At 37.8% G+C, this 23,401-nt stretch overlaps 1 protein-coding gene across 2 annotated transcripts in view; it reads left to right on the top strand.

The window, feature by feature from the left end:
* nphp4 (nephronophthisis 4) overlaps positions 1-21,202 on the top strand; it is a 168,038-nt gene extending 146,836 nt beyond the window's left edge. For both annotated transcript variants that reach the window (XM_044117171.1, XM_044117160.1), the window contains 9 exons: positions 3,342-3,531; positions 4,113-4,196; positions 8,835-8,991; positions 9,322-9,398; positions 9,643-9,728; positions 11,241-11,412; positions 15,051-15,230; positions 16,553-16,696; positions 20,983-21,202. In XM_044117171.1, coding sequence (XP_043973106.1) covers positions 3,342-3,531; positions 4,113-4,196; positions 8,835-8,991; positions 9,322-9,398; positions 9,643-9,728; positions 11,241-11,412; positions 15,051-15,230; positions 16,553-16,696; positions 20,983-21,123 — 1,231 coding nt within the window. In that variant the 3' untranslated portion in view covers positions 21,124-21,202. The remainder of the gene's footprint in view (positions 1-3,341; positions 3,532-4,112; positions 4,197-8,834; positions 8,992-9,321; positions 9,399-9,642; positions 9,729-11,240; positions 11,413-15,050; positions 15,231-16,552; positions 16,697-20,982) is intronic.
* Positions 21,203-23,401: the final 2,199 nt, after the last annotated feature.

Below are 23,401 nucleotides of genomic sequence, written 5' to 3'. Positions count from 1 at the left end.
AAACCTTTGCAAATAGATGTTTCCTTATGCCCATTCCTGGCCTGTATCTAAAGCGTTTTACATCATAATCAGATTATTCATGTTTTCCCACTCAGTGTAAAATTGCTTATCAAGGAGAAAATGGGGTGACACTTGTGATATTTACAGGTTTATTGTATAGTCCAAATTCAAGATCAACATGCCAAATGCATACAGCAGCATTTCCAACCTCTTCTTGATATATTTAAAATGAATATTGTGTTCTGTCAAAAATACATACATATATCGTTAGATGAGGTTACTCCAAAACAAGAAAGATGTTTGAATAATAAACTAAGTCGACGATGGGCAACTCTTACCAATCCTACACAACTCCAGAAAAGTTTCAGGCAAAAGGGATTTCATTGTGAATTCCCTTGTAATCCTTTCATCCATATTTAATCTGTTTTCTTCTCCATCTCAGCGGGGAAGTAAAATGTCTATGATATCTATGTTGGACTACATGAGCAGCAGCTTGGTCAAAACACCAAAGTTGCTCTGCTGTCGCTTCCTCATCAATGTTTCAGCCGATGTTTGACACGTAGGTTTCTTGAGAACCTGGGGCGAGCTTTGGGTCAGGTCTTTGTTCTACAAAAACAAACCAGAAACGAGGCTCGCCCTAACTGGCCATTCCAGCACCGTCTTGGAAGACAGAGTACTTAGTGAAAGGCTAAGCTAGCTGTAGCTTTGATGTCAGCAGTTGTTTTCAAGCCCAGAGGCTCCTCTTGATGGACACGTTTGCTACCTGTTGCCATCTTTTTGTTGGGAATTTTGCACTTTGCCTGACCAAGCCCTGTGTGCTGGAAGACTGATGGCTAGCAGATTGTGTGTTTTCTCCGAGCTGTGCTGCTTTTCTCCCATAATTTGTTTTTCCTATGCTGTTTTCAGCTCTGCATTTCAGTCGTCTTGTTCTTTGGTTTTTGGTTTCTGTTACTTTGCTTTTTTTACTTTTATTTAATAATTAATCGACCAACAGTTTGCAATAAAAACTCGCAGGTGAAACAAACACCCATAAAAACCTCTTTGTTGTCTATGCCAAGGGCAAAATGTTTTATTCAAACCGCACTGTGGGAATATCCAGATACATTTCATAGAATAGACTGTAGCATCTCTGCCTAAAGTTGGCAATGATGCAGCTCTAAAAAATTTAAAAACTCCCAGTCTCCTATTGAGAAGAAATTTCCCCCTCCACTCCCATGGCTTCAAACCTTTGAAGTCTAAAGCAACCGTTCCCTGAATGCATTTGTGTGTGAAAATTTTTGCATATAAAGAGAAAAAGAGGAGGAGAGATAAGACATTTCGTCTGTTGGAATGGGTTATCGCGTTCTGGTCGTTATTCCCTGGAAATCCATTTATTAGGGGACCCAACTGGGGCAAATTCTGTCCTCTTTACACCTTTTCCATACACGCTGTCAATAATTTAAGGCAAGTAAGTGTGGTGGAAGTGCAGCTGCTTGGTTCAGGAGTTTAGTGAAAGTTTACTCCTGGCTGTTCAGTAGAGTGTGTGCCCGTTAGACTTCAGACTTAAGATTTCCCTTTATTTTTAAGATCTTGTGTCACCAGAAGTCTTTATTCATCAGTAGCTTGACAAGAAGGTCGGCAGAGAGAGAAGGGGATGACATGCAGCATGCTGAGGTCGAGAATCGAATCGTTGAGGACAGTAGAGGTGTGCTTCCTCTACCAGTGAGGCACAGACAGCCCTCGTTTTAAGATTTTATTCATGGCTTTTAAAAATACAGAGTTGTACATTAACAACAAGCCTCCCAACTCATGATGAAATGGTTGGTTACCTTCATTTCAGGAGATTATGCACTATAAAAATAATGACTAATTTTATTAAATGTGCCTTTCTTACACAAAGACACATTACAAACACAAACACAGTTTATTTTGTTGGGATTGTATGTGGTAAAGCTGCACACGGTGGTGTGTAATTGTGAAGTAGGAGGAGTACTAGATGTTTTTTCAGAGATAGTTTTTTTTTTGCAAATCCGATTTTGAAAAAAAATTTGTATTTTATTTGTAGTCAGCCCTCCTGAAACCATACGCTGTAGAAAAACATTTTTGCCGCAATAATAGTTGTAAGTCTTTTTGGGTATTTCTCTGCCAACTTCTGTTGAAAAAACGAAACATGATTTTCAAACAGCATCCTCATGTTTCACAGTGTTGTTTAGGGGTCATGCAGAGTGTGTTTTCTTACACATGGTTTTGCAAAAATATCTAAAACTTAAAGTTTGGTTTCATGTATCATTGTTATTTTCCATTCCATTTAGGTACTTACTTGTTGCTGGATTTTGTTGCTGGTCTATTTACTATAAACTTAAAAGTGTTTATTACTGATTTTAAGAAGCTTCTAATTTGTTGACATTTTACAGATTGGGTTTTATGCCTCAATAAAGGCATTTATTGGTGTTCAGGTTTTCTTTTTGAGTTATGTTCTTGATTTTATGTCACTTTACAATCAACTTTGACATTTTTGTGGAAACAAAAACATATGCTCAAAGATTCTTCCAGTTCCTGTTGTACTTTTTATTTGAGCACTGAATGTTTACTTGTTTAGTTTCATGTGAATGACATCTTACTATTCTTTTTAAAATGTTCAATTTGGTTTCTGATTTGTATCCATTCCATCAGATCAGTTTATTGTGAAGAAAACATTTTACGATCATTTCTAAAGAAAACCAGTTTGAACCATTTTGAAACATTGTGCACATTAAATACAAAATAAAACAATCTTACAAGATTATTTTTCAGATGTCTTGAAATCACACAACAGATTTGAAACTTTGATCTGATGCAAGTTTTGTCAGATTTGCAGAGGCTTTGATTTGCAGTTTGTAGAGCAGCTAAGGAATTGATTTGGATCTCATCTTCCACAGCAACTTTCTTCTTAAAAAGAAGAAGTAAAAAACAAAATGAGTCGTGACCCTAACCTGGTTTTGGGCTTGCATGAAAGCAAGATGGTTCTTTAATACATGATCATGGATTTTCTTACAAATTTATGTTTAACTTATGACAAGTCTTCAGATATGTTCTATTAAATGTGAGGTATACCCATCTTGGTACTTTTTGCAGTTTCTCTCAAACCGCAGACATATTCCAGAGTTGAACCATATGTTGCTTTCTTCCGTACCAGCCGATCCCTCTCATCCATTTGGTCGTTCTACAGAAACAGAAATCAGATTTTTTTTTTTTTCCGGCGTGTGTCTCTTCAGCTCTACCACATTTTGATCACATAACAAGTCACATTGTGATCTTGAATGGCTTAAAAATATGTAAATCTTGCTTTGATCACATTTCTGTCCTTTAATCTTTTCATCCAGTGTCATCACCGACACAGAGGAGTGGCGTTACTTCAAAGCAATAACGAAAACCTCTACCCCGCTGGAGGAGAACATGTTTCACGTGGAAGAAGCAGCTCCTGGTCCCAGGATTTATCTCCGGCCTAAAGAAAGTGTCCACATCCCACTGAAGTACCAGAGCTTCCTGTGCAACCACACCACATCTGTCCAGGTGAAGTTCAGATCAGACGGTGACTTTGAATGAACTGTTGTGATTTCTCTTTCCCTATTTATTTTTTTTTACAACATAACGTTTAAAGAGATTTTATTTCTATTTTTTTTAACTATAAGAAGCAGACTTTATGCTACCATGTGAGAAAACTCCAAGGGACTTCTGAACACTAGTTTTTGTTTTGTTTGTGTTTTAATACTGATTCAAGTACATTAGCATCTTTTGAAATATATTGGTCATGAGCTCAAATAAAATAAAATGCAAATAAAATGTGGAGTGAGGCTAAGACTTGAGGATGATGTCCCTGCAACCCAGTGTTTAGTAATCACAGCTGATTTATTTAAAGGACACTCTGGCTTTCTCATTTTATTTCTTTTGGTTCAAAACAAGTGTCACTTATATCAGATGTTTAATCCTCAGTGGATGTCTGGTGGCTTGAAGCCCTTAGTTTGTTGTCTGTTGTTACCATTCGCAGTTTTCTTGCGGGGTTTGTAAATGTTGTATTTCCTGAGAATAAATTGGTGTTTATATGTAGATGCTCAGTTTTGATAACAGTGTGTGTTTTTATCGAATCCTTACAGGGACCAAGCTTCCTGCCTACAGGCAAAGGTTCCCAGATGGCCAAGAAGACGCTGTCCAACATTATTAATGCCAAAATTATCAAGGTACACAGTGTCCCATTACGCCTTGTACAATATTCTATGGATCTTGAACTAGTTTTATCTCCATCTGCAGATTTTGAGTTATCTCGGATGTGCTTGTGTTTTCTCCTTCGAAAAACCTTTTATCTGAAACCTTTAATGTAAAGATGCATCTTAGGCTTCAAAAAGAAGCCACATACCCATCTGCTGCATAATGTCTTAATGGGTTAGATATGGCAAAAGAGGATAAAGACACCTAATCTTAAATTTCTGAATAGATTTTTGGATCTGAAGCTTTTATCAGTTAACTTTAAGCTCCATCATAAAGTTCACAGTCTTGTATGCACAAAAACCCACAGACAACTCCCTGAGGAATGCCAGGATAGCATTTCTTACCTTCTCATTTTTTACACACGTCACTAAAAAAGGAAGTGAAAACTATTAAGAGTAAGACTGTGGGATTAACATAACTTCTCTTTATTAGCCTCTATTCTAATTATTTATTAGTCTCGAGATCTTAGGACCTGGCATCTACAGATGTGCACATCACGTTTTGGGTCGTCTAGTCCACAATGCAAAGTTTTGCTCTATATGGGGCCTGGTGTCCACATGTGAGGTCATTATACTGCCACATAGTGGTAGTGGTAGAGTAGAGCACATTACAGGTTAGAGCCAAGATGGCTGATAACACGCCTCAAAATTCTCATGGCAGCTTTTGATCCAAACTTTGCTCTGGTAAAAAGTTAAATCAAAGTTTTTGTTCAGATATTTATAAAAGTGTTCAGTGTTTGTTGTTGTAGTAAAATTTTGCCAAAGTTAGTATCTGCAGAGATTTACCATGCTGCTAAACATGATGTACACATATGTGGACAGAAGGACTTGGTGTCATTAGTTTTGTTGATGATGTCCACAAATGTGGGCAATGGGAATTAGTTTTATAGAACATTTTTTTGTGTTATTGTAAATACCAACAAAATGTGAGAATGAAATAATATTTTTAACAGACTTAAAAGGGTCTTAAAAGCCATCAAATTTGAGTTGGTGGAACTTGGAGAAATCCTGTAAAGTATTCCATTATAGCTTTGACTCCACTCTGATCCAGGATCACGCTCCATATAGCTTCATCTGTCCTAGTGTTAACACCTGCCCTCCAGTCCCTGCTGAAGAAAAGCATGATACTACCACTGCCGTGTTTCATGGTGGAGATGGGTGTTAAGGGTGTTTGTTTTCATCCACACGGAGTTTTTGCACGTTTATCCTAGGTCTCATATTAACAGAGCCACAGCTGTCAACAAGATGTTGCAATGTTCCTGATGATCCAATTCAAACAGATAACTGGGCCATTTATCTGCAGAATGGAGCTTTCATCTTTCACAAACAGCATCTTCACATATCTTCATCAACCTGCGTTACACCATGATCCTCCTGGTGTTTATTTTGCAGTATTTTGATTTGATCACATTACCCAGGGTTGATAAATATGTGCCAGTCTGCCAAGTATTTGTGCACCACTTCTGCCCCCAGCCCCTTCCTCCAGTTTTGGTATTTTCTGAGTCGGTCAGCACTGCAAGTCGGAGCAAGCAAACTAACAAAGAAAAAAAAAAAAGTCAACAGGTCAAAGAGGTCGGGACTGGATCAAATCTGTATCCCGCTAAAACTGACAAGTCCCAACAGCAGAGCTGTCAGTATGCCAGCTCTGGCCTCGCTGTCAGTCAGCATACATCGGCAGATATAGGCCACAACTGCAGGTCAGCATGTCGCCGCAAAGCTGATACTCCCACGGTTTGGACAGCTGCTCTGCGTTCAGCAAGCAAATTGTTTGAGTTTAGCTTGCAGGACTGGAAATGTTCATCTATCAGACTGCTGGGGATACTTTTGTATTGTATCAAAGTAAAGATTGAAAACGCTGCTTTAAGTTTTGTTTTTTTTAAACATCACTTTTCAAAATGTTTATGTTGTGAACATTGAATTAGAATACTGAATAATTTAAAAGTAATTTTTTACATCTTTCTGAGTATTGTACACAAAAAGCATAAACATAAGGAGAGGAGCTAAGGCATAGTGGAGGAAAAAAGTTCTTGTTGACTTGTGCCAAGATCTCGCAGCTTTGATCTTTCACAAACAGCATCTTCACATATCCTGTAAACTATTCAGCCGTCTTTCTCACTAGTGATGCAACTCTCAATAAGCTGCCTAAAAGCCTCTTAAGTGGAGTCCCAATTTGGGATCCATCAGCTCCTCTAAGAAGCTCCTCAGCCTTCGGTAAATTCACCTAATTGATGTTCTGAAAGGGAGAGAAGGTTATCAAAGGATCCCCCTTTTCAGATTGTTGTCTCTGCAGTTTGTAATTTAATTAGGAACTTGAGTAAAGGGAGAGGTCAAGTCGAGGCTTCAGACACCAAGAAACGTGTGCAAGAAAACCTCCAGGTCTAACTTAAACCTTAAGTTGACTGCAAAAACAAAACTCGGAAAGCTTTAACAGACTCTGGAGAGGTGTTGTACTGACCTTCGTGTATGAGTCATAAGAATCGGACACATTCCTGTTCAGGGTTGCTTTGGTATGAATTTTATCTGCCTGTTTAGAGCGCTGGGGGAAGCGCATTGCATCCCAGTTTCTTTTTTTTTTTTCTTTTTCTTCTTCTTGTCTCTACCCAAATTTAACTTCAAATAATATTTTATTTGTGGTACTTATTAGAAATGATGGATTGTGGATAAAAGTATTTGCCGCCTTATCGATTTCTTTTTTTTTTCCTTCTATAATAAAACAATTAAATGTTTTGGGCGTAAGTTTGTTTACTAATTTGTTTGAAAAAACACTTAATTTATTGAGGCACGAAGTATAATTAAGTTGATCAAGGTAAGTTAAACATTCTTATAAAACTATATATATGCTTTATTGTGAATAATTACAACAATTCCAAACTGAAAGTGCAATTTGTCCATCTCACAAGTTGAAAACACGTTTAATAGGGAGGATTTGCTGATCCCTAGTTGTTCTGGTTCTCGCTTTAGGAATACAGTTTGGACCTTTGGATGGAAAGTCTAAGAACCCTGTTACAAAGAGTTTGGGATATAAAACAGACTGTTTATAATAATATAAGTGATTAAACTAAAGTATATACACATCCTGATTAATGCACATCCTGTTGCCTACTTTATGCAGCAGTCTTCAAAGGGTCAGGGTTATTAGACACAACTAATTTGTATTCAGGTGGACATCGTTCTTAATATGATATGGTAGCAGATGTGGAGAGGCAAAGAGTCTCAGGTTGTTCACTTCTTTAGGGGATTGTTGTGATATCTATAGGTTTTTATGCCAGTTAATAAAAATCAAGATTTAGAGGATCATTTTTTTCTGAACATCTGAGTTTGGTTAAGGATCTCATAATTAAACAAACTGGTGGAGCTAAAGCTATTTATCTCTAATTTTTGTCCATTGCTCACATCCTCCTACCATCAACCATGCGCACATTACAGGATTTTCTAGGTGAATTTTTATTCGTATCGATCTACCAATGAATAAATGTACGTGTGTGATCTGCAAATGTAAGGAGGTGGGGATTCCTTCAGGTTGGTGAACAGCAGTTTGTGTTGGATCCGCTGAGGACTCAGCAGGCTTGAAGTGAAAACATTATCTTGTTTTAATGTGTAATATCTTTCAACTGAGTGAACTTTCAATCTTTCAAGTGGATTTCCTGTTTTAACTGGATAAGCCTCTCAGGGCAGGACTAACGACCTGCTTAGTTTTCCCTGTTTTCACAAGAACACGTGATATTTGACCATGCAGCCGAGAGAATTGAACGTGCAAGGCTTATTTTACATCTATTTGTGTATCTGGAAATGGAGGCGTATTGAGGGAGGAGTCTGATATTCCCTCATTCACCTGCTGATTCCACAATGATCAAAATATTCAAAGGAATTGTGCTTGGATCCGTGTGTACGGACAGTTTCATGTGCAGTAGAGGTGGGCATTTATTGTGTGGTTTATTGTGAAACAACGTCTTATAAAAGTTTTAATTTATTGTTGTCGCAATACGTTTATTAATGGCAAATAAAAACAAAACCGACACTATGATTGGAAATGTAATTTTTTTGCTTTTTTCTCCATAGTTTGTTCTACGAGAAAATCACTAATTATTAATATATTCAAAAATATGAATAAATTTAGCTAATGTTTGCAGATTAGTGATATAAATCACACTTTTTAAGTAATTGCTCTCCAAAATAAGCCAAATGGGCTTATTCTTCAAATGTGAATGTTTGTCAAGAACTATGTTTGTGGTGCTATGAATGATGTGATTTGCAGTCACAACCATACAGTTAAAAATAAGTTATAGTGTTTTTGTTATTAACTTTAGTGTACTTAAAAAATTTAGTAGAAAATTCTTGCAACTCTTTGTACACGATTCGCCAGGTTTGATTTCAAGGTGATTTAAATGCTGTAAATTTTCCTTAACATTATGCTATATTTATTACACATGCTTATTGTTTTTACTGGAGATAGATGTCTATATACAGTTTACATGAATGATTTATTTAGAATTACCTCTCATCCTCTCCTCCACAGAGAACAGCCCTTCATTAGTCGTTTTATGTAGAAAATTCAATTTGACTTCAAGCCTGCAGTGCATCACACTGATATTTCACCTCTTCCCTCCACAGGTTACATTCAGAGCAGAAGACGGCAAGCCAATGGCCATCTGCCAGGTGAACGTGGAGCCAACGCCCCACGTTGTGGACCAGACTTTCCGACTTTACCACCCTGAACTCTGTTTCCTGAAAAAGGCCATCCGCCTGCCGCCGTGGGAAGGCTCAACAGGTCGTTAGGCTTCTTTCAGACAACCTCCTGTCATCGATCTTTTCCCTAAGCCACAACATTCCTTTGTGCTGCACTGAGTGTACATATATAGATCTACTGGAGATAAATGTGTTTTTTTAATTTCAGTCACAGAGGTAATGTATTTTGCATTATAGCGGTACCTGGGGAACCAAGGCAGGGGATGGAAATGAGAAGATTAAAAAGTCCATGATGATAGTCTAATTCCTGGGACATGTTCTTATAAATGTTGATTAGATGCGCCACCTATCTGTGGCCTTTTCTTGTAAGTATTAACATTTTCTTTGTTTTCCTTGTTTGTGTGTCAACCAGCCGAAGACCCAAATTCCTGCTCTCATATTTCTGTGCACTGCAGTGACCCTAATATCATCTGTCAGACGAGGATGCTGGTGAGACGACATTACTTTCCTGCATGTTTCTGTTCTGGCCACAAGTAACCCACAGTGGCCTTTGCTGATTGCTACACTAGTGATAAAAGAGGTAGAAAGCGTTTTCTTGCAATTCCCGATTCATGAGTTTTTATCCATGCTTCCATCGGGACGTCATAGCGTACTGGAGACACACGTCATTGCTTTCTTAGTCATTTTACGTCTCCAGTTTAACATGTTTTTCGTAATTTCTGTTCTTGTTTAGGTTCCTGGAGAGCCTCAGGATGTGTACTTAAAAGTACCAGGGAGTCCAAGTCCACACATAAAGATGTTCTTTGTCATGGTTTTCACGTATGTATTGTTTGCTGCCCACACAGATTGTATGTGGTTAATACAAACACAACTTAGCCTGAAGGAGTGTCCATTTTTAACTAGTTGAAATGTTGATATAGGCTTGAGCAAGTTTTTTCACAAACCGAGTGGTACCTCTTTGTGAGGAAGTGGACCTGAATGAGGGATATTACAGAATTCATAACCTGTTCTACACTGAACCTCAATAAGACTTACAATGTCTTGCAACAGTATTGAACATTTGTTTTGCATTTTCTCACATGAAAGCTGCACACCTTGATGTATATTATTACGGTTTTTTGTTGTGGGATTGAGAAGGAAGAAATGGTTTTAAATGTATATTTCTCCTTGACCTGTTCCTTTTTGCTCAATATGCTGTTTGTTTATTAATATTCCCCTATAAACTTTTGCAATTGCAAGGCATTCTAAGTGTCTTCCTGCTTTGTAGCAGTTTCTATATCGGAGGAGATGTCGGACTTAATTCTTACATTATTCATTAATCAACTGTGTGTTTAATATATTAATCTTTAGTGATTTAAAGTAGCCTGATTATTGAGAGATTAGATCCTTTTTTCCCCAAAATGGTGTAACCAGTGATACAGACTATAGATGCCATTTTTAAATGTAGATGCATCATTTTGTACAGGAGCTACCAGCGGTGTTCACAAACTTGCAGACAGTTTTCATTTCACTCCATAAGAGTGGCTCAGCTGGTAAAGCAAGCTAGTGGCAAAGTCCCCAGCATTTCCTTTCCATGCGCAGAAGTGTCCTTGGGTAAGACACTGAACCCCAAGTTGGTCCTAATGGCAGGTGCTCACTTCTCATGCCAGCTTTCTCATCTGCCTCTGTGACTTTGTGAGAAAAAGAGGAAAAAGAGTGCCAATAAGTATAAATCCCTTGAAACACTTTAAGCCACTACTTACACTAAGTGCTTTTCATTTTCCGTCAAAGCTATACATATAGCTGAATGGAGAACGGCAGTATTTGCTACATATATCATGTCTAAGACATCAAATATTAAACTTATTATCCACTACTTTCAGTACTTAACATTGTGGTGTGAGTTTGCAACAATTAAAAGAAAGTGTGACTGGAAAACCCCAAATGCTCTTCTGTGTGCATCTGTTCACCATCTGAAGATATCACTTCATTTCATCAGCAGCTCCAAATGTTACTGATGCTCCATGAGCTCTTGAAAACTCACACAGCCTTATTTCTATTGCAAATATCCCCAAAGGCTTCTGGAGTGCTGTTGTCTCAGAGCAGAACTGAGTAGGTGACTGCATTGCCTCCCACTCTCACAGCCAGCTAGCGCTCCTGAGACTCTGTTCCCTTTGTCTCAGCTCTGATTGGCGATGATGTTTGTGCTTATTAAGATCCTCACAGAGCTGCTGATCAGCTCTTATGATTTCCAACCTCAAGCTGCACCTGCTGCATCTCCGGGGGGAGCCTTAATTGTTCTCGACTGTGTGTGTTTCTTGTTTTTTTTTTGTTTTTTTTCTTCGTTGACAGTGATAAGTGGAAGGCAGCGCCCTCTCAGATCTGGCAGGTTTACGTGCATTTTCTGGAGCGGGTGGACGTCAGCTGCGTGACTGGCCAGAGAACCTGTCAATCACTGGTTCTGAGGGGGAAGCAGGCCGTTCGCAAGATCAAATGTTTCTTGTCACACCCCAAAGAAATTGAGGTACACTGTTTTAATTTGTAAAGAAGTATGGTGAATTTATTGTGTTTTGATTTTAGCTGATAAAAACATGCTGTGGGTGACTTGGCTTCTATTAACTCAAACTAAGTTAAATTGACTGTAAATTAATAAATTAGGTTTAGGAAAGTCGTAAATAGAGATTCCGATACTCTATTTTGTGTTTTGTTATGATTTGATACATTCAGTGCATATTATATAGACTAAAGGAGTTTTTAATTCAATATTTGGTGTAGTTATTATCTTAATATTGCAACTAATTACAAAAAAAATACATAATCACTGTCAGTGTTCAGTTGTATTGTTATTTCCTATTTTAATATTTACATAATAGGCCCCAAAGTGGTAATTTTGTGTTTATATTAACATCATATAAAAGAGCTGCTTTTATATGACGCAGCCATTTATGATGCAGTGTATAAAGATGGCTGAAAGTAGGGAGGCTGGTAAAAGGACAAAGGACTTCAGAGTTTGACTGCAGCGTAAAACAGATTTGTGCTCTGAAATCTTTAACTTTATTGACGTGTAAATGTTCGTAAAATGGTCTGTAAAAGCTAGCAATAAACTCCCTCCACAACAAGCTTTTCTGCCGTGAACAAACATTAATTATTCATGAACAAAAGTGTATTCGTGTTTGTGCATGAAAGATTGAGAAAAGTCACACAAGATGATTTCAATAAAGTAAGTAGTTTCTGTTTTTAACAGCTCTTATTAGACATTAGCACCATTAGCATCTCTAGCATGTGCATATTTTTTTTTTGAACTGTAAATGTTTCTACCTTGTGTCAAAGTCTGTCAACATTCTCCTGACGTGTCACATGGCAGACAGACGTTAAACATTCAAAACAATAAAATGAAGCCACTTCCCTTTTGGGGGTTTGCTTTGCTGTTGCTGTTTAACTGAGATTTTATACGAGTTATTCTTACTGTCACATTTACAGATAACATTTGCCACTATACATTTTTTTTACACGGAATAAATAACAAAAATCTCTCTTGTATTTATTTTTGACCTTTTGACTTAAAATAGATCCACAGAAGGAGATATTTTAAAATATATTGAGTAAAAATCAGCCATGTCTGGATCAACGACTTCAGCCTGATATCTGGTCCAAGAATGATGATGTCTGTATCTTATTTGATACAGATATTGGAGCAGATTGTCCCCATCTCTTATCATCAGGGCTCTATTCAGTATCCAAATTTTCCCTGAGCTTTCTAACCTTGATGTGTGTCACAGTCATGTTTTGTTGCCAATTGGCGATCTGGTGCATACATAATATTTCTCTGTCTGCTCCAGTGGATGGCAACAGCTCTGTTATTGGGTGCTCATGTTGCTCCTGCCATTATTGGCTGCATCATCCTGTCTGGAGAAGGTTAGTTGCTCTGGCTTTGCCATGTGCCAATTACTTGTCGAATAGGCTTTGGTTCCCTTGGGTACAATTTAGGAGTCATTTAATTAGCTGAGGGTGTGACTTTTTGGACAAATTATCCAAAGCGCATTCATTTAAAACCACTAGAAATAGAATCGACCATTTCGGAGAATGGTATTGCTCTGTTCCCTGATATTTCTTTAAACAAAAGAAAGCAAATGGTTTGGACTATTTGACATTAAATGACTAATGAAGTGAACTAATTTGTCAGTATTTTGTACCCCACAACACAACGTGAACCCTAAAATAGTTAGAGAATAATATACTCACTTGATGTGCTCACTTCAACATTTTTATTCAATAATTGTAGGGCAAGATAAGTAGCTGAATCAATTTCTACACTATCAGCGTAAAATTATTTCACACAATGCATGTTGAAAAAGATGACAAGGAAGGATTAGTCTGTAGTTGCAACAGTTCAATATGCCATCTTGAAAGGATAGTAGATCATTTTTGAAGAGATCTGCATCTAAAAAGTTGTAAAGTAGATAATTTTCATGGCATTTTTACTTGTAAATTGAGAATAGCTGGTCACTGAGGCTAAAGCTACAGTTTCTATAAAAACTGCACATAATTCTTGGATATTTTATGCTTTTTATTGCATTTCCAAACTGTTCATGAGAGACAAAATGTGGATTTTTAAAAAGACATTTGACATAAAATAACTGATTGCATATATATTCACCCCCTTCAAGGAAAAATGGAAAACACATACACAGAATACCTTTATTTCTTAGTGTGAGAAAGACCTCTGTTGGATAGTTCTTCTACATTTTTTTAAATTGGATCCACTCAGTTAGTGGATCCAAAATTATGGGACTGCATTTAATTATATACACTGTGATTTGCGACGGTTTAACTTGGAGAACAAAGTGTTGTGTCCTTTCTGCCACCTTCTCTCATAAGCTATTCTGTCACTCTGCATGTTATCCAAAGGACATTTTGCACACAAACACCACTGGACCAAGATTTCAGTTATTATGAGTTCTTTGCTAAAAAAAAAAAACAGAAAATGTCACAGGACCTCTAATTTCTGAGTATAATTTCTCTTTATGTTTGCTGTCTGTGCCTCTGTGTTGATTGTGCAAAGCCAGCTGAAACTAAACAGCTGAAACCTTACTTATCAAATGAGAAGCTACAAGCTTTTCTCCTGCCAGATTTCTTTCAGAGTGAGAGATTTTATTTTATTTTTTTCTCCTAGTGCACATCCAAAAATGATTTCCTGCTAATTGTTCTTCGAGCAGCACAGAGCAGCACGGAGCAGAGGAATAACAGAGGTCTCCTCTGTAATAACCCCTCGCTTCAGATTCAAGTCATTATCAAGAACGAAGTGTGTACTGACAGCGTGTGTCATTTCAGTTTAGGTGTGTCTGCATTTTGCAAAGATCTCAGATTTAAAAAAATTAAATAAAAAGTAGACTTGGTTATCTGAATACATAGAAATGTGCTCTGTGCACAGCATATTGCCCTTTATTTTCAATAGATGTTTTCTTCTTCATATCTGATAGCTAGAGCAGCCAGACAGTGCTTCTCAGTCAGAGTTATTTCATAATACTCACCCATATTCAAAGAAGGGGATGATGGACTGTCACGGTTTTCCTGCGCGCTCACTGTACGACCCAAACATGTTTACCCTGTAGAAATAGGGTACCGTCTGAGAAAGTGACAGATGTATTTTTCAAAGAGTTCACCGTATGCATCAGTGGCAGCTTTGATCTGGCTCTCAGCAGGTTTGGCTGACTGTGGAATGCACTGAAGGAGTCTTACAAAACAGGATAAAGCTCAGCTTCAGAGAATAGCTTTGCTTTTCTCCGAGCAGATTGAAAAACAGCTGCACAGTAGAGCTCAATCTCACATCCTTGTGTATGTCACTTTTTCCTCCTCTGCTTTCTCTGGATTCATTGTCTGTTCTCTTCTCTACCTTTTTCACCACATCTTACTTTTCTCTGGCCCACTCTCGGTAAACTGGGCGCCTTCTTTATTTCTCTCTGACTCTTTTAAACTCCCTGTCTTATTAACCCTGTCCCTTTCCGCCCCTTCGTCTTTGTCCTGTCGCACTCTTTCTGTCACTCGTTCGACGGCTCTGCTTGCCTTCATTGTGTTGTCGCCGTTCTCATAAGCTAATCACCAGCATCTCATCACCTTGCTGCCAGGTCCAATCAACCTTTCCCGCCCTCACCTCCCCTGCAGGTGGACCCGGCCGGTGTGTTTGTTTTGCCTCCTGCCGCTGTGCAGGAGCTCCAGCTAAGGGTCCAGCCATGGCAGGCTGGCAGGCGCTTCCTGTATGCGAACGCTGTGGACGTGGATCAGCAAAGGCTGGTCGCCGGCTGGCTCCTGTGTCTCAGTGTCCACCGTCCTGTACTGTCAAAGGTGAGAAGATCTTTCTCTGAACTTCTCCGACAAGAAATTCTGTGTCTAGATTTTTTTTCTTTCATCTAAAGGTTTTGAGAAATGTTGAGGACCGAAATTGTTGTTGGTCAAATGTGGCTGCTAATCATCAAAATTACAAGAAATAAAGGCTTGAAGTGATGTACTTCACTTTATGTGTAATGGATGGTGAGGTAGGGTAAGAGTTAGGGTATGTTGTGTAACTGGTTACCCCAGTTATATACATTGCACTTTGTAAAATGCGAAACTATTTATTTTTTTTTTACTTTTTTGCAACATAAAATATATTTTTTAAAACTTGGCTGCTATGCAGCAGGGGGTGATGGTCTTCTCTCTCACCCCTCTTTGCTTCTATTCCACTGTAAGTTTTGTTTGCGTTTGGTGATCTTAATTTTATATTCCATATTTACCTTCAACATTGTCATCTATTTACTTTGACAACACTGATTACTGACTACCTACAGCACAGGTTGTCTGCGCATCCTTAAAATGTCTTAAACTTATTTAAAAAAATCTTAGTTGGTCTCTAACTTGTTAATCATAAATCTTACTATTTACTGTAGTTGTTTTCTCACTGTACTTTGAGTTTCATGCAAACATCTTCATTGCATTCTGAGTCAAAGCAGTGGAAGGTAGCAATCTGCTAATATAGCTAATACAGCTCGCAAGCTAGTTTTGTTTTATGTCTGTCATAAATAAGTGAAAATTTATCAGCAGTTGGCTGGATGATGTTTTTTTTTTTTTTCAATGACTGACTTCTGCTGCCAACACAGAGGAGGCTTAGTATAGAAAAACTTTTCCGCTGGAACTATGGCTGTGAAGAGCCATATGTGATCAGAGGAGCAGAAAGCCAGATCCAGAGTTTTTACTACACTTGATTGTAATGCAGCAAGTTCCCCCAACCATCCCTTATAGTTACAGTTTCAATTTGATATAATTCAAGATAGTGTTTAAAATTTTATTTAAAAAGTCTCAAGTTTTATTTGGAGAAACCTTCAGATATGATGTAATAGTTTTCTTTCCTATTTTCTGAGATATTTAATTAATGCCAAAATGAACCAGGTTGTGATTTTTGATTGTTGCTCTTTCTTTGTAATTTCAATTTAATCATCGTAATTTAGGAACTTAAACTATTTCTTGTGCAGTTCAAATTTTTCCAATGGTTATTGCTGTTCCTTGTGTTGTTTTTTTTTTGTTTTTTTTGTTTTTTACATCGGTTTTGATACTATAGCTAACCATACTTTGCAAAGCAAGTCGGTGACAAGCAAGTGTGCCGTAAACTGTTTGTGTGTGGGCGTGTGCAGGCATTCGAAGTGTCCGTCCCAGCTGGTAACGGGCGTGGCAGCTCCAGAAAAATTACGTACACCAACCCTTACACCAGCACACGGACATTCCTGCTCCGCTCCGACCATCCTGACCTGCTCCAGTTCAGAGAGGATAAGTTCCAGGTGAGATAAGGCAGGAGGCATTACAGTTCTCTCCGCTTCATTAAGACTCAAATCAATACTTTGATTAACGCCTTGACCAAAGCTTGTCAGGTGTTCTCCACAGATAGTTTCTCTAGATTAAAGGATTAATCTTGTTAACACGGTGTGAATAATTTCTGTGTTGTTGATGATCCATGACATGCGTGCGCAGAAAGTGAAACATCAATCCCTTTTCCTCCTCCAGACGTCAAGCCATTAAGATTTGTGACAAATTCTTGATTAATATAAACTGTAACAGGGGCACATCTGAGCTGTAGAAGAGCTAAAAGTGATGGTTTATTGGAGCCTCAAGCTGGAATCACCGTTTTACTCACGACCTGGCTCTCGTTCAACACCGCTGAAAGTATATTATCTATCAGCGGAAAATTAATCTCGTTAAAACCTTGAGAAGGGTTTAACCAGCGTATTGATTATTTTAAAAAAAAATTCTTTACACATTCACTGCTAAAAAACAAAACAACATCCCCCACACCTATTGACACCCTGGGAAAGATGTGTAATTAACCTTAAAATAAATGAATCTTTTGTTGGAGAAGTGGTAATATTGCACTTGGTAAAATAAGGAGCCCAAGCTTTGATTTGAGTATATTAATTTAATTAGGAGGGGGAAATTCATTATAAAACCTAATAGTTTTCTCCAATTCTCCAGTGCCACACTTCTTGTAATTTTCACTATTTTATTTTGTCAAGAGGACTGCACTTAATCTTCTCCTAAAACATTTTTAGAAAGTTAAAGCCAACACATTGATGGATCTGTGGCTTTTTGTATTTGCACATTCTTTTCAGAAAAGTTAATCCAGTGTCCCGGGTTGTTGAGAAGATCACGTCTCTCTTTCTTTAGTTCACCACAGTTTTTCAATAGGACTTAGATCTGATAACTGAGATGGCTTTTTTTGTGTCAGATAAACCACTTCTGTTAATTTTGTTGGGTACTTATTTTGTTTTTTTAGGAAGAGTAATAATACTTTTTCTCGGTTTAAAGCAGCAGGCGGGAATACTTTTATTTGAAACATTGATAAGGTTCTCAGTTTCGTCAAAAGTGCAGAACGCTCATAGTGTCACAAGATTATCCCCCATAGCTAAGAGTATGCTGAATTTTTTATCTTTTGTTCCAGTTAAAGTAGTAAACATCATAGGTCTGTTTGTAGTGGCAGAACATGAACTTTCCCAAAACAACCAATAGGCATGTATATATGTTTTATCTAATGGTTGTTGTATATCCTTGGTAAAGCTATTACATCATCTTTTGTTGCATTTTTTTTACCAGTAAGCATTTTTTATTTTTATTTTTTTTACTTCACTTACCGTCCTCCCTCTTCGGTCCTCTTCCAGTTTCAATTGATTCAAACTTTTAAAATATGTGCAGCCTTTTGGATGTAATTTCTTCCTACGTGAAGATCATCTTACATCTGTACGACTTGAATGACATGTTGTGACGTCGTTTTCATTTTGTAGAGTGACGAAGAAAAAGGCCCCGCCTGTTTCACATCAAAATATACTTTTAAATGGTCTACTTCAAATGTTAAGTATGAAATATTGTATGAATATCAGTAGGGATGTCTAGAAGTAGACACCCTTATTAGTAGACACATATATTTTGTTTTATTTTGCAAAAACACAAAATTTTTTTCCCAAATTAATCAGTGTACTCAAACGAAAGATTTTTTTCAGTCTGACATTTGTATCACAAAAGTAAAATCATGTAATACTTGTTACACATCTTTAAAAGGAATGCCATTAATTTCAAAGAGTTCTGCAGATTTGTACATGTGTCTTTGGCAGTGGATAAGATTGTATTGATTTCAACACACTTGTGGTTTGGGCCTCAGCTGCGACAAGTGTTGTGCTTGTTTGTTTTCAGATCAGATGGAGGGGAATATTACAAAGCAGTTCTTTACGTTGCTCTGTTGTCGGCTGCAGCCTCTCCTGCTGATTTATTACCTCATCAAAATAAAAATAAAAACAAGAAAACATTTAGGTTGATGCCGTCATTTCCTTCTCATATGCTTATTTGACAAAATAGCAAAACAAGCGAGACAAACACAACATGTGAGACGCAATAGGAGCCAGTTTGCACATAAACACTGAAGGAGTCTTGCTGTGTTTGGCCCGAAGACGGTGCATCATTATAAATGAGGTGGGCAGAGTGAAAAGCAGCCTCTGTTTTTCCCACCTTGCTGGTGAATCTCCAGGTATCTCATGAAGGATCTGCTGTCCCCGTTGCCTCAAGCAAGCGAGAAGGTTGTCTTTTCTGTTTTATATAACAGCTTCAGAGAAACTGCAAATGACATGAGGTTTTAAGGAACGTAATTGCTCTGTAGATTTCACTTTTTTATTTTTTTTCTGCGGTTGTGTACATGAAAAACGGGTAATGGCTGATAGAAATGCCGTGAGAATATAAACAAAAAGATTAAATTATGACCTTGCAGGCTGTGAGCCCCGACAACAAAAACATCAGCGCTTTCTCCCTTTAATTAGTGAGAACAATGAAAATTGCAGGCTGTGTGGACAAAACTGGTAATTTATACGAAAAAGGGTAAGGACGGCAGTGTCAGGAAGTTAGGACAACAGAGGAGCAATGCTTCTTTGTCTCTCCTTTTAGACATTGTTCATAAAAATAGGAAAAGTCTTGGAAAAAACAGTTCAGCTGTTTTTTGTAATAGAAACTGCAAATTTATTGACTTTACATAAAGCTGTGTCTGTGCAGCGTCATGTCCCATTTAACAGATTTTAAACCTAAACCTATAAGCTGATTTTTTTTTTTTTTTTGGGACTATTCCAGTGAAGATGGTGGTCTCTGTTCAGTATATAACATGCAGCCTGTAAATTCTGGCCAGTTTTTCCTTATTGGGCTCTCTGGGTTTTATTTGCTTCACAGCGTTGGGAAATTCACAGCCACAGATTCATGGCATCGAGCTCCAAGCTTCTGTCATTATCGAACACAGATATGCTGGAACAGACCTCTGTAATATAAACAGAGCAGTATGAAACCAATTGGAAAGCCTCATTATGAAGAGAGAACTCACAAGCCAAAACAGTATGCTCATTTACAAGCTTTTCTTTTGTTAAGGCAAGAAACCCCAGAAAACTAAACGTACACATTTCTGGTTTGAAGTTTACACACTGTACATCCAGCATTAATATTATATTGTTAGGATTTAAGAAACTCAATTGAACAGTTTTTTTTTACTGATTTTTGGACTCAATAATTGGGTTCACATGCGTCTGCTGTGTCAAAATGATACTCACTGTACAAGCACAACCTCCAAGTAATTTTTGCAGATAACCCAGGTGCTTTTTGTGGACACTTTTTTTATTTTTATTTCCCCCCCCCTGATCCTGAAGTCATCTTGGCATTTTCAGATACGGAGTCCTAATCTGACAGTTAAACTTCAATAAAATCAATATGATATGTACACACAGAGCCTCAGTAGCTTTAAAGTGCAGTAGCATAACACTGCGTTGCACCAGTGTTGCGCTCTACTCACCAGTGTTTATAAATGCTGCAGGTTCTCTGCCGGTCGTGACGGTGACGGACGTCTCAGCTGGTGTTTGTGGAGGATGACTTTAGTCCACCGTTCCAACATGCGATTAGCTTTGTTAAGGAAGCAGCTGCAACCGTCTGAGAGCCCTTTATCTAACATGGCCATCAATTTTTCATTTGTTCCTGAAGATCTGTCTGACTCGACACATACAGTCGGGTTTTTGCTGAAGAGCTTCTCTGATACGACTTGTTTATTATTTGAATTGTAACACGTTTCAATTCAGTCAGAGTTAAGCGATCTGCCGTATCTTTGTAAACGGTGAAGTACACTGAATCTGATCTGATGATTCAAATTGATCTGTATTTTCAACATATTCGATAAATTAGAATATTGCTGGCAAGCCAATTTATTTCAGAAACTTTACCACTAAGTGAAACATTGCATAGATGAATCAAATACAGATGGATTTTTTTGAAGTTTTTTTTTTAAATCATGACATGTAAAATTAGAATATTAAATCAATAAAAATGAATTTTATATTACAGAAATGTGAGTGGATGAAAAATATGTTTAATATCTGCTTAAAGGTTGTTATCTTCAAAAGGTACTTTTAATCTGACAAATGGTCCTTATCTGCTATCATATCTTATTGAAGATGATTGCGTACAGACTCACAGTTTATTGATGCAGAGCTTACATTGTTTAAAAGAAAAAAGAAGCAGACAGTAAAGGGGATGTGTTTGCTTTGTTCACTGTGTTCAGATTGGCGGTGGAGAGAGTTACACCATCGGACTGCGATTCGCTCCCAGCCAGAGTTCGGGCTCGGCGGAGATCCTGGTTTACGTCAATAACTCTGAGGAGAAAACCGAGGAAACATTCTGCGTCAAAGTCAGCTATTCTTGAGCATCGGACTGAAAATGCTGCTTGTATTTGACTAATATCTTATCGCTCAGTCTAGTTTTATAAAACACTTGTTGATGAATATTTTTTTGCATTACTTGTGTCATTTTGTACAATTGAGTACTGCGGCCATACTGATACCAAATGACAAATAAAATAAAATTACAGGAATAAAATTATAATGTTACTAGAGTAAACTCGTACAAGTATAAAGTCATAATATTATGAGAATAAAGTCAAAATAATACAAGAATAAAGTTGCACTAATATGAAAATATTCATAATTTTTATTTATTCATAATTTAACCTTGATTTCAGCATTTTGACTTTATTCTTGTACGGCTTTATTCATATAATATCATGATTTTATTCCTGTCATTTTATTTTTATTTTCTTAGTATAGCCCTAATTCTCTGTACTTTGTAAATAATAAATTTAAACTGCTGACTCAATTAGTTTGTTTGTAACCCAGCAAAAGATTAACCCTGGCATAAACCTAGATGCTCACAATTTACTGCAGCTGCTGAGGCTGATTCCCAGTTGTGAGCCATCCACGGAAATGTCCAGCAAATGTTTGACAGTTCAAACCAGCCGAACGTAACATCGGGGTGAAAGCAACAACATTTCACTCGCTCTAATTACCCAGTGAGCCACTTGAATGGGTTTTCATCCAAGACAAGCCGGCGGTTCGACCTTCACGTCCCGCCACTTTTTGAACAACTTATTCTCTTCACCGGTGTTATTAGAAACCCTCCTGTAATGAGGTATGATTTTATTTAGCAAGGCGCACATCTCCACACAGCGCTCTCATTAACACAAGCACCCTTTTAAGCCCTCCACGCTCTCCCGCTGCTTGCTGCGCTCCGTGTTTCCCCGGTTTGAGGAGCTGGGATACAGAGGAAGAGAAGGCCATGCATATTGTGTTATATAACTCAAGAGTTACACAATTCCTCCTCCTCACCCGCTACCACCACCGCCGCCGCGCCCCACGCTCTCCCTCCCCTGCTCGCTTTCAGTCTCATTAGAATGCAGGCTGCAAAGTAACACAGCAGCAGCAGAGACAAATAAAACAAAGATAGTCACTAAGCCGGGTTCATCGTATGGATGCCTTATTGTCTGTAGATGTTTCACGTCAATGTGAAAATAGGCAGATAAAGTTTGATTTACTTTGTCGTTTATACTTGTGAACGTTCTGTTGCAATGTTCTCAGTGTTCTGGCCAGTTGTGCTCATCTTCATATAAAGTCTTAAGGCTTTATGTGTAGGTTATCTACTGTTCATGACGTACCTGACGTGAATCATTTCTTGCATAACCCCATTTCAGAAAAACGTTCTGCTTAACTCAACATTACGTGTAAATGAAGTCGGCTTCCTTCAAGACACATGCAAAAAAAAGAAACACACTTTCTCTTAGTCCTATTCTTGGGCAAATGTAATAAAATTCAAGACCTCTTGAAGGTCACATATTAAACATAACAGTTGTGCACTTAAATATTATTCTATCAGTGACATCAAAGCAGTTTTTATTAGCGTATTACCAAATTACATTAATGTACAAAGACGTTAAAATTTCTGTTTTAATAATTATCGAATGCAGACAACTATTTATTAATATTTTAAGCTTATCTTGGGGTTTTGTTTGTACCTTCTGGCCCAACCAGCCCTTTGTGAGCATTAATGATCTTGATATGGCTCAACATGAAAATGAATTTGACGCCTCATTAAATATCAGCACATGACGCATTTCAAAATCTGGTTTTGAAATGACATACGTTTAACCTAAAGAATACAAAATCTCCAACAGATTCAACAGTCATCATTTATTAAACAGTCATCGAATGGAAAAAGAAAAATGTCTGAATAACTGAGTCCATCTTTGTGTACATTTTATAAGCTGAGAGCCAGATGTTTATCTCATTTTTACACTTTAACTCTTGAGATTTCCAAAAGGCTACCATCTTCTCCAAAGCCAGAATGTTCCACAGCAGTGGTTGAAGGCTCTAAACCAGGGGACCCCAAAGTCGGTCATGGAGGGCCGGCATCCTGCATGTTTCAGTTCTCTCCCTGGTGGGAGGAACAACCTCCTTAGCAAGTCAGTGTTCTTCTGACTAAAACGGGAGAGAACTAAAACGTGCAGGATGTTGGCCCTCGAGGAGCGACTTTGGACACCACTGGTCTGAACATTAAAACAGAGACTTTGCTGTTTGCCGTTCAGCCTTCCTGTGATCTGCTGAAAGTCTCACTCTGGCATTCTGAATGAACCACAGACATGTAGAACACAG

This window comes from Gambusia affinis, linkage group LG01, assembly GCF_019740435.1.
Source record: "Gambusia affinis linkage group LG01, SWU_Gaff_1.0, whole genome shotgun sequence".
Classification (NCBI taxonomy): Eukaryota; Metazoa; Chordata; class Actinopteri; order Cyprinodontiformes; family Poeciliidae; genus Gambusia; species Gambusia affinis.
This window is presented reverse-complemented; position numbering and strand designations above follow the sequence as displayed.